Raw genomic sequence first — 12060 nt, forward strand, 5'->3', positions numbered from 1 at the left:
ACAAACACTTTGCATGTTGCATTTATATTTTCGTTCAGTATAATACTTTTAAATACATGAGGGGGAGTGAACAAGTGCACTCTTCTGGAGAAGTGTAGAGAATTGGAACGCAGCCATGGAAGGTAGACAAATAATTCAAGACACCTGTGTTTAGGTGTGGTCTCAGAAAGATGAGGTTATTCCAGATCACCACTAGGGGCTGCTATTGGATTACAATCACATCAACAATTGAGAGAAACAATCAAATATGAGCATAGCACAGAATAACATACACGTTTCATGTCAGTTTGTTCACTGTCTTCATTCACTGTATCTCCTCTGAACCCTAAACAGATGTGACGTCATTTTGGGTTGAAATAATACATTGTTCTAACTGTGTTAAGTTGAAAAATACATGTTGTAACTCCATATATTAAAGGAAGAATAATGAGCGACTGTGTTGGTTAGATCCCTATTGTCCTGTGCTGCACCTGAAAGGCAGATGTTTCCATTGTGAGCAGTGTGAGATTATAAGATAGCCTACTTTGTCCTGGTTGTCAAACCGCCACACTAAACAAACATGGACATCAATTGGTCAGAGAGAGAAACACAGAATTCCTTGCTGTTTTTATTCATTTTATTGACAGTCTGTAAATAATTTGCAGCTCTCAATAACAGTGTCTGCTGGATGGTTGTGATATATTACTATTGCCTTGTAAGATTTGGTAAGATAATTTGCTTGAATATTCATTAAGGAGCAATAAAAATGTAGGTCAGTTATTTTATGGACAGAAATCCCATCTTTAAATGTTTAAATTTCACATATTATAACAAAGTTTGCGTCACAGGTAATATCAACCCAAGGTCCAGAGGTTGTTGTTGCAATACAGTTTTCTATACCATTACCTCCACTGTTTGGTTCTCCACTCAGCCAGTCCAGATACGTCAGTGGCTCATCATTCAAATCTACCCAAACACCCTCTGTTTTCCTGTCTGTTGCTCCCAGGAAACCATAAGAAGCACCAACAATGAATTTGGAAAGAGCTTGGTTCTCCACATCATTCCTTGGCATAACCAGCGTCGCACCAAAGTTGTTGCAGAACTTCAAACCTTCATCGAAACTCCCCAGCACTCCATTGGACACCAGATATTTGTCCCCTGCCTTCTGGAAGACCTTGAAGCTTGCAGCTTGAAATAAATAATGTAATCGTTTCTGTGAGTCATACTGACCGATTTCCTTGTTGAATGTGGATATAAATGTGAAACACACTGAGTGTATAAAACATTAGGAACCCCTGCTCTTTCCATGACATAGACTGACCAGGTGAATCCAGGTGAAAGCTATGATCCCTTATTGAAATACATGAAGGGGAGGAGACAGGTTAAAGAATAACAGGTTAAAGAATAATTTGAGACATGAATTGTGTATGTGTGCCATTCAGAAGGTGAATGGTCAAGACAAACAATTTAAGTGCCTTTGAACGGAGTATGGTAGTAGGTGCCAGGCACACTGGTTTGAGTGTGTGAAGAACTGCAATGCTGCTGGGTTTTTCACACTCAATAGTTTCCCGTGTGTATCAAGAATGGTCCACCACCCAAAGGACATCCAGCCAACTTGACACAACTGTGGGAAGCATTGGAGTCAACATGGCCCAGCATCCCTGTGGAACGCTTTCGACACCTTGTAGAGTCCATGCCCCGATGAATTGAGGCTGTTCTGAGGGCAAAAGGGGTGCAACTCAATATTAGGAAGGTGTTCCTAATGTTTTGTACACTCAGTGTATATATTTTTTGAAATACATTTACAATTTATAATCTTACCTTTCTCAAGATTAGCCTGTCTGGCTTTGAGCTGTTGGATCTCAGCGAGTAAATGGCTGATCACACTGTTTCCTCCAGCATCTGAAAGAACACGACACATTTCTCTATCACTGTCTATGTTCTGGATTGCACCTCAACAAGTACTATCCCAAAAGGTCAAGGACTGTTGGTTACCTCCTGGCTCCCCTATCTCCCCTTTAGGTCCAGCTGGCCCCACATCACCAGGGGGTCCCTGTGCCCCTATTCCTCCTAAAATAACATAAAACCACATACATTTAATCTTGTACAGATCATTCCTCAAACATGTTATTTTTTTTGTATTGGGAACTGTGCCATGCCTTGATGCTAGTTAACACATTCTTTAATGTCCCCTACCAGGGTATCCTTTCTCTCCCTTGGGTCCTGTTACTCCATCATGCCCGTCCCTCCCATCTCTCCCAGGCAGACCGTTATGACCAGGTGTGCCAGGAACACCAGGATAAGCTAGGCAGCTCGGGCTGGAAGTGGGAAGGGGAGGGATTTGGGCTTCACTTGGCAGGTAGACAGTCAACTGTGAGGTCAGCAGAATGCTGAGAAACAACCGGGGCATCGCCATCTAGTGGTCTCTGAGGAGAACAGGCTCAGTCATTGGGATTGAATGGTGGAGGTAACATCAACCCAACCTCTTGCCTCCAAAAAGGCTATTTGGACACTCTTGGTTGAAAACAATATTTAATTTCAGAATTATTAATATGCATTACCATTTTTCCCAGTAGAATAACTGATTTTTGCTCGCTGCATGAAACAGAAGCGTGCTTTTTCACTTCTCACAGTGAAGCTTGCTTATTAAAGTCACATCATGTTTTATTAGTATTCTACATAACAGAACCTAATACATTAGCATATAGTATAAACTGGCTGGTTCGAGCCCTGAATGCTGATTGGCTGACAGCCATGGTATATTAGCCATATACCACACCTCCTCTGGCCTTATTGCTTAAGTATAACGTTACTCTTAGACCAAAAACACATTTTAGGACAGGGGTGTCCGGAGTCATTTTGCCCCGGGGGACATCAGGTCTTCAATGAGGTCCAGACGGCTGCACTGAAAATTGGTTATTTCCTTGCATTCAAAATATGCAATTTTTTTCCCTCTATCCATAGTTTGGGGTTATTTTCGATGAACCCCGACTGTCTAGTGATTATTAGCGAGCTGGACAGTCAAGACACTGTATGAATACAGGTCCATCATCACTTCTACACAGTTTTGATTTGGTTTGAATCATTTTATTATGTTGAGTATATTGAGTTAGTTTTTTCAAATTGTATTTGTCCGAAGCTTCATGAACCACAGGTGTAGACAGTAAAATGTTTACTTCAAATCAAATTTTATTTGTCATGTGTGCCGAATACAACCTTACCGTGAAATGCTTACATACAAGCCCTTAACCAACAATGCAGTTCAAGAAACAGAGTTAAGAAAATATTTACTAAATAAACTAAAGTAAAAAATGTAATTAAAAAAGTAACACAATAAAATTAGATAACAATAACAAGGCTATTTGCAGGGGGTATCGGTACCAAGTCAATATGCGGGGGTACAGGTTAGTCGAGGTAGTTTTTAAAGTGACTATGCATAGATAATAAACAGCGAGCAGCAGCTGTCCAGGTGACCATTTCATGCAACCAGTCAGGATGCTCACAATGGTGCAGCTGTAGAACTTTTTGAGGATCTGGGGACCCATGCCAAATCTTCTCAGCCTCCTGAGGGAAAAGGTGTTGTCGTGCCCTCTTCACAACTGTCTTGGTGTGTTTGGACCATGATAGTTTGTTGGTGATTTGGACACCAAGGAACTTGAAACTCTCGACCTGCTCCACTTCAGCACCGTCGATGTTAATGGGGGCCTGTTCGACCCTCCTTTTCCTATAGTCCACAATCAGCTCCTTTGTCTTGCTCACATTGAGGGGGAGGTCGTTGGACTTACGGCCCATCCCAACAATGCAGAGAGAAAGAAAATAGAGAAATAATAGAAAAGTAATAACTAGTAATAATAATGAGTGACGATAACTCGGCTATATACACAGGGTACCAGTACAGAGTTGATGTGCAGGAGAAATAAGGGGTATGAGGGGAAATAAGGGGTATGAGGGGAAATAAGGGGTATGAGGGGTATGAGGTAACTGAGGTAGACTCAAACCACCCCCGGATCCAGCCCTCGGGCTGTATGTTTGACACCTCTGTTTTAGGATGATTAACTGAGTGTGGTCGCATTTTTTTTCTTCTAACGCGGCCAGAACTTAACCGTGTGCGTGCCACGGCGCCACTAGGCAAAATGTGTGCTTTTTTAAAAAACAAAATACAGACAGTAGTCCTGTGCTATTTGTTACCACCATCTGCTCTAATTCAGGAAACCATACAGTGAGGTCCAAAAGTATTGGGACAGCTCTGTACACAAGCATTTTGGATTTGAAATGATACAATCAGTAGCGGTGCGTGGGTAAAATCTTTGGGGAAGCCAAGCCCCCCCCCCAAAAAAGCCATATTAAAACCTATGTGCTGGGATAATTGCATTGTTTACTCTATAACCTGTTTGTTCATATGCCTTGACACCATGATATATACAGTGCATTTGGAAAGTATTCAGACCACTTGACTTTTTCCACATTTTCTTATGTTAGCGTTATTCTAAAATGGACTCCACCAATCAGGCCTTTATGGTAGAGTGGCCGGACAGAAGCCACCAGGCTCAAATTCATAGACAGCGCTTTCGATGCATGGACTGACCATCCATGATATCAAAATATAGTTTTAACCATATTTTGAGGCTCTACAGTGTTTGTTTACATTTACTTTGTTTACAAATATTGGAGTTAAACAATATTTTTAGTTCTGAAGGGGTACGACAGTTGAACTACGCTCATGATGCATTTATCAGTTCTATTCTCCAAGAATGAATGAGTGCATATCATTCATTTCTTAATCATTCATTTAGGTCTCCTGGGTGGCACAGTGGTCTAAGGCACTGCATCTCAGTGCTAGAGGTGTCACAACAGACATCCTGACCGGTTGCATCACTGCCTGGTATGGTAACTGCTCGGCATTTGACCGTAAGGCGCTACAGAGGGTAGTGCGTACGGCCCATTATATCACTGGGGCCAAGCTTCCTGACATCCAGGACCTATATACTAGGCGATGTCAGTGGAAAACCCAGTCACCGTGATTGGGCGGCACACAATTGGCCCAGCGTCGTCCGGGGTAGGCCAATCATTGTAAATAAGAATTTGTTCTTAACTGACTAGCCTAGTTCAATAAAGGTTAAATGTAAAAAATTAAAGATGTATAAGTCCAAAAATTGATGTAGCAACTGCAGAATGCCTGTTTAACGTCTGTCAGCCACAGCTGAAACATCCCTCTGTAATCAGTAAGGCATGTTGCACCTGCAGCAGAAGCATTGTCCAATGAGATATACAAAACGTACTTACCTTTGTGGTAGTTCTCTATATGAAGCAGGATGAGTACACAGATCAATAGTTGCTGTTACAGTAAAGATACTGAGCTCTGTTTATGCCTATTGACAGTGTACACCGGTTTATAGTCTTCTACTTTATAGTAGACTTGATGCCTTATCAGTACACAGATCAATAGTTGCTGTTATAGTACACACAGTACATTGTTCTCTGTGCCAATGTATAACTTCTGCAACTTTATGGTAGGGTCTTGATACCTAACTCTTTTATGTCAGGGGCATAATCTTCCCAACAATCAGTTTAACAACCATTAAAGGAAATGCTACAAAGTGACCTAAAAACAAAGGATCTTTGCTCTCTGAAATAAAAGATCATATCATTATGGCCTTGACACGCTAATAGGAACACAGCAGTCACCATGAGCTACACATTGCTCTCTGTACAAAATGACCCAGATTAAAATGACCCAGTTATTATTTTCTGGTAAACATGAACAGATGCTAATAAATCAAGACAAGGAAGCAATCCACTGGACACGGACGTCAATTCAACTTTAGTTCAACGTAATTTCATTGAAATGAAGTGGAAACAAAGTTGATTCAACCAGTGTGTGTCCAGTGGGAATCTAATCGTAATCCTAATCTATACATTTTTAAGGCCTATGTTAGTTTGTAAGATTAGTCAAAAGTCCTGTATCATAGGTAGTGTACAGTATTACATATAAACACATTTGATTTGACAATATCTCAGATTTATTCCATCATATTTTGAGTTAAATTCCATTTTATATGTCACACAACATACATATGCTAACTCTGGAATCATTTGACAATCTCTCAAATGTGTTTATTTTCCATTTATCAGTTCCTCTAAAATATTACAGAGCAATCCTCAGAAAAAGTTTGGACAGAGTAAAAAAAAAATGTATATCACACTACTTTCACAAACAAACTCTTATTGCAGAATAGTTATTTTCAGACAGAATTAGTCATCATTTGTTTTTAGTTCTACTAATTTGAACATTGTATTTACCCATGGAAATGTGCTGACATACAGTATGGCTAAATCCCAAATGGTACCCTATTCCCAATATAGAGCACTACTTTTCCCCAGAGATATATGGGTCCTGGTCAAAAGTAGTGCACCATATATGGAATAGTGTGCCATTTGAAACACATTCCATTTTTGTTTTCATGGGATTTATCCTTATGTTCTAAAAAGCAGGAAGCCCCTGAATGTGCTGCGATTATGGTAGTCTGCAAATATGTGTGAATGAGCATGAAGAGTCATGTAGACATGGTCTCCCTGTTCTAGATCTAGTGTCCCTCCATTACCAGAGCTATCAGTACTATCATGCTCTGAACGATGATCACACGCAGACAACATGCGCATATTATTCTTAAACAGACTTACACAGACGTTGTGCTGGCTATTGGCAAATGATGAGAAGCTGAAGTAATAGACTCCTTTCACTGGCGCATTGAAGATACCTGAAGAGGAGTAGCAGGGAGAGATCAGTACTATAATACTATAAATACATTGAAGATACCTGTAGAGGAGTAGCATGGAGATATATACCATAATACTATAATCATATAATCTTAGAAATACATTGAAGACCCCTGTAGAGGAGTAGCAGGGAGAGATCAGTACTATAATACTATCATCTTATAAATACATTGAAGATACCTGTAGAGGAGTAGCATGGAGATATATATACCATAATACTATAATCATATAATCTTAGAAATACATTGAAGACACCTGTAGAGGAGTAGCAGGGAGAGATCAGTACTATAATACTGTCATCTTATAAATACATTGAAGACACCTTTTGAGGAGTAGCAGGGAGATATATATATATATATATACTATAATACTATAATCTTGTAAATACATTGAAGACACCTGTAGAGAAGTAGCAGGAAGACACCCTTATCAGAGGAGAGATTAGATCAGAAGCAACTAAAACAAGAAACATTCATTGTACTGTGCAATAATATGTGCAATAAAAACTACTACTTTGCTACTGAGGTGAGCCTTTTAGATTGGTCATTAACCCTTTTAACTTTGTGGGGACTAGTGAACGAGTGGACACTTTAGGAGGAAGGAGAGATTATTGGGACAAATCCACTCTCATAGTTCTTCCATCGTGTCTTCCAACTCTTTACCTGATCCAGGGTTGTAGGCATCGCCAACGTTTGTGAAGACATTGCTGAATGCCAAGTTGGTCTCTCTCTCAGAGGGCGGTATATGGCCATCTCCTCCTAGTGCTGCCGTAAAAGCAATCTTTGGTCCGTCTATGAGAAATATTACATTACAATTTCACAACAAAGAACAGGGCATGTATACGATTTCACACACTGTTTTCCGGTAGTTTCGGCTAAATCAATTTCTTAACCACATTGTAATTATTGGCTATTTAGCATAATCTACCTTCATTCTGTCTCCTCAGTTCGTCCAGGAGGATTTGCTGTTGCTCCACTCTGAACTCAGTGGCGTTGACTCTAAATGAAAATACTTGAAGCTTCCTCTCCTGTACTGGAAAATAGGAATTTAAACTAATATTAAGACCAAAAACAGACAAACTATTCCTTGTTGATCTTAGCGATGATGTCACTTCACACCATAGTTACTGTACCAATCCAGACAGAATACAAATGTAAATCACCTTCATTCTCTCTCTTCATGCTCTTGATCAGGCTCTCACTGGTGCTCAGCTTGGTCTCCATGACTCTGAGCTGGGCTGCTTGAACTATTAAACACAAAAACTGTCTTAAGTTAGGCAGGTCTGAAGACAAAAATAAATAAAATTCACATGAGCACCACAAGGCCTATAACTTCACCCATGCCCTACCAAGGTTTTCCAGCAGACAGTTTTGACCTGCTACTGGTAGTTGTGTTGGCCTATTGTACTTCAAACAACATGTCGGCAGGTTGCTTGGGCATTAAACCTTGTCAAACAGCCTAATTCATAATCTTAGTTGTTAATATGTTGTTTCGTATTCTGAAGATTTGAATAGATTAACCTGTTTGGGCTAGGGGGCAGTATTGAGAATTTTGGAAAAAATATGTGCCCATTTTTAACTGCCTCCTACACCAACTCAGAAGCTAGAATATGCATATTATTGTTCAGGTTTGGATAGAAAACACCCTAAAGTTTCTAAAACTGTTTGAATGGTGTCTGTGAGTATAACAGAACTCCTATGGCAGGCAAAAACCTGACAAGGTTTCATGCAGGAAGTGGCCTGTCTGACAAGGAGTCGTGCGTCTTGCATCTGTTTATTGAAGAGTAAGGATCTTAGCTGTAACGTGACAATTCCCAGGGCTCCAATAGGCTCTCAGAACCCGGGAAAAACCTGAACGATGACAAGGCAGCCTCTGGCTGAAACAGATTATCGCCTTATCCAAGTGGCCGATCAGAGGACCATTGAATGAGGCGCGTGCACGATTCGCCCCCGTGGAGAAATTTCATTCGGCTGTTTAGCTTATTGCAGATTCCCGGTCGGAATATTATCGCTTTTCTACGAGATAAATGGCATAAAAATTGGTTTTAAACAGCGGTTGACATGCTTCGAAGTACGGTAATGGAATATTTAGACATTTTTTGTCACGCCATGCGCGATGCGCGCGACCGTTATTTACCATTCGTATAGTGTCTAGAACGCACGAACAAAACAGAGGATATTTGGATATAACGATGGATTATTTGGGACCAAACCTACATTTGTTATTGAAGTAGAAGTCCTGGGAGTGCATTCTGACGAAGAACAGGAAAGGTAAGAACATTTTTCTTATAGGAAATAGGATTTTGGTGAAGGCTAATCTTGCCGGGTGTCTAAATAGCTAGCCGTGATGGCTGGGCTATGTACTTAGAATATTGCAAAATGTGCTTCATCCGAAAAGCTATTTTAAAATCGGACATATCGAGTGCATAGAGGAGTTCTGTATCTATAATTCTTAAAATAATTGTTATGCTTTTTGTGAACGTTTATCGTGAGTAATTTAGCAAACTGTTAGTAAATTCCCCGGAAGTTTGCGGGGGTATGCTTTTTCTGAACGTCACATGCTAATGTAAAAAGCTGTTTTTTGATATAAATATGAACTTGATTGAACAGACATGCATGTATTGTATAACATAATGTCCTAGGTGTGTCATCTGATGAAGATCATAAAAGGTTAGTGCTGCATTTAGCTGTGGTTTGGGTTTTTGTGACATTATATGCTAGCTTGAAAAATGGGTGTCTGATTATTTCTGGCTGGGCACTCTCCTGACATAATCTAATGTTTTGCTTTCGTTGTAAAGCCTTTTTGAAATCGGACAGTGTGGTTAGATTAAGGAGAGTCTTGTCTTTAAATAGCTGTAAAATAGTCATATGTTTGAGAAATTGAAGTAATAGTATTTCAAACGATTCAAAAATCGCGCCACTGAATTCAGGTGGCTGTTACGTAGGTGGGACGAATTCGTCCCGCCTTGCCCATAGAGGTTATCAAAAAAAGTAAGTTATTTGATTTAGATTACATTCAGTTTCTCTCTGTAGAAGAGCAACAATAGCCTCCATGTTACTCAATTCTTCCAGCTGGTTCTCTGCAGTGGTCAGTCTGGCCTCCATGGCTCCCAGATGCCTAAGAAGGTTACACATGTCTGGCTGGCAGCTACCGTTTGTCTCTGCTAGGGATGGTGCTTGATTCTGTTTGAAAATAACTTCACTTTCTATGTCCTGTTCCTGTTCAGAGTGTTGGTTGTGAGTCTTGTATTCATTCTCTATGTTGTGTCCCTGTTCAGAATGAATCTCTTCCATGATGTCATTCAGGTTGTCTTCTCCAGCATCTTCACCGAGAGTCCCAGACAGACACAGCAGCAGCAGGGTCAGAGTCAGTCCCCCCATTCTTCAACTGGATAGCCTATACTTCAACTTGTAGTGTACTGGAAGTGGTGTGAATATTCAACTTGTGCAGCCCTCTTTAGCTCAATGTGTGCAGTCATTTTATGATAGCGTCAGGGTTAAACATTAGCCATGATTTACAAGGAAAATCTGCAAAAATAGAGATAAGGATATTTTATGATATAGTCCTCTGTGATAAAATGATGTTTACCTGGAAACTGAAACATGTTTACAAGTTACATATCTAAAGTGAATTTAAGGTGACCTCAATCCTAAGTGTTTACTGGCATCATTCAGAGTTTATGGTCTGTTATCTGGGAACCCAGAAACAAACCTTGTGTGCACTTGTCACAAAACTATAATGATACGTGTACACTTTTCAATTGCTTGTCATGATTATATTGATTATATTGCTCATATGTTTTACTATGTTGAAATGTGTATTATTTTGCCGGTGAATAGCTACTGAAAACTATACAAAACAAGTTTTGTCATGTTTGTTTCTTTTTCATAATGTCTCTAAAATACAATTTAATTGGTCTGGTTTTAATTGATCTGTGGTACATAATCTGTCCCCTAGAACAAGTGTGTGTGCTGTACATCATGTCCTGATCATTGGTGACCACAGGAGGTCGCTGTTACATTGGAAAAGGTGGCTGTGGCTGTGGGTGAGAAATGGGGCAAATCAGTAGACCTACATAACATTGTTGCGATTCAATTCCCATTCATTCATCATTTTGTATATTATAAACTTGCTATGAAATATAAGCTTTAAAAATAAAAAATATAAATGTTTTTTTATGGTTTAGGAAGAGGTAGGCCTATAGGTGTGACAGTGTGGACTGCAGATTATTAAAGATTATTCAGATAAAACTTGTTTTTAAATCAATTTATTTTTTGTATTAAATCAATTGTAGATGCAGAACATGACCAAGTATGTGGACACCTGCACGTCGAACATCTCATTCCAAAATCATGGGCATTAAAAGGGAGTTGGTCCCTCTATTGATGCTTTAACAGCCTCCACTCTTATGGGAAGGTGTTCCACCATGTTGGAACATTGCTGCGGGGACTTGCTTCTATTCAGCCACAAAATAATTAGTGAGGTCGGGCACTGATGTTGGGCGATTAGGCCCGCAGTCAGCATTCCAATTCATCCCAAAGGTGTTCGATGGGGTTGAGGTCAGGGCTCTTTGTAGGCCAGTCAAGTTGTTCCACACTTATCTCGACAAACCATTTCTGTATGGACCTCGCTTTGTGCCCGGGGGCATTGTCATGCTAAAACATGCCCAAACTGTTGCCACAAAGTTAGAAGCAGAGAATCATCTAGAATGTCATTGTACGCGGTAACATTAAGATTTCCATTCACTGGAACTAGCCCACACCATGAAAAACAGCCCCAGAACAATATTCTTCCTCCACCAAACTTTACAGTTGGCACTATGCATTCATGTAGGTAGCATTCTCCTGGCATCCGCCGAACCCAGATTCGTCCGTCGGACTGCCAGATGGTAAAACGTGATTCATCTACTTCTCCAGAGTCCAATGGCAGCGAGCTTTAAGCCACTCCAGCTGGTGCTTGGCATTGTACATTGTGATCTTAGGCTTGTGTGCAGCTACTCGGCCATGGAAACCCATTTCATGAAGCTCCCGACTAGCAGCTCTTGTACTTATTTTGCTTCCAGAGGCAGTTTGGAACTCAGTAGTGAGTGCTGCACAGAAGATTTTTACTTGCTTCACCACTCTGTTGTTCCGTTCTGTGAGCTGGTGTGTCCTACCACTTCGCAGCTGAGCCGTTGTTGCTCCTAGACGTTTCCACTTCACAATAACAGCACTTACAGTTGACCAGGGCAGGTTAGAAAGGAAAGAAACTGACTTGATGGAAAGGTGGCATTCTATGACTGGGCCACGTTGAAAGTCACTGAGC

General features: G+C 40.4%; 2 protein-coding genes across 4 annotated transcripts; both read right to left on the minus strand.

Moving 5' to 3' along the window:
• Nucleotides 1-602: 602 nt before the first annotated feature.
• On the minus strand, nt 603-5492 carry LOC106577972 (mannose-binding protein C). Of its 3 annotated transcripts, none has more exons than XM_014156476.3 (5): nt 5263-5492; nt 2176-2405; nt 1975-2049; nt 1801-1881; nt 603-1167 (listed from the first exon to the last, which is right to left on the minus strand). In XM_014156476.3, the coding sequence occupies exons 2-5, from the start codon at nt 2393-2395 to the stop codon at nt 791-793; spliced, it is 753 nt and encodes a 250-aa protein (XP_014011951.2). In that variant the 5' UTR covers nt 2396-2405; nt 5263-5492; the 3' UTR covers nt 603-790. The 3 variants fall into 3 exon arrangements, with proteins under 3 accessions (XP_014011951.2, XP_082821360.1, XP_045557405.1); XM_082965234.1 differs by having other exon boundaries at nt 603-1691; XM_045701449.2 differs by having other exon boundaries at nt 603-1696.
• Nucleotides 5493-5976: 484 nt separating this feature from the next.
• Nucleotides 5977-10203, minus strand: LOC106577971 (uncharacterized). Its single transcript, XM_014156475.3, has 5 exons — nt 9770-10203; nt 7919-8002; nt 7684-7788; nt 7419-7547; nt 5977-6737 (listed from the first exon to the last, which is right to left on the minus strand). Exons 1-5 carry the CDS (start codon nt 10134-10136, stop codon nt 6454-6456), a joined length of 969 nt encoding a protein of 322 aa, XP_014011950.3. The 5' UTR covers nt 10137-10203; the 3' UTR covers nt 5977-6453.
• Nucleotides 10204-12060: the final 1857 nt, after the last annotated feature.

The sequence above is a fragment of the Salmo salar genome, chromosome 18 (assembly GCF_965601325.2).
Source record: "Salmo salar chromosome 18, fSalSal1, whole genome shotgun sequence".
Taxonomy (NCBI): domain Eukaryota; kingdom Metazoa; phylum Chordata; class Actinopteri; order Salmoniformes; family Salmonidae; genus Salmo; species Salmo salar.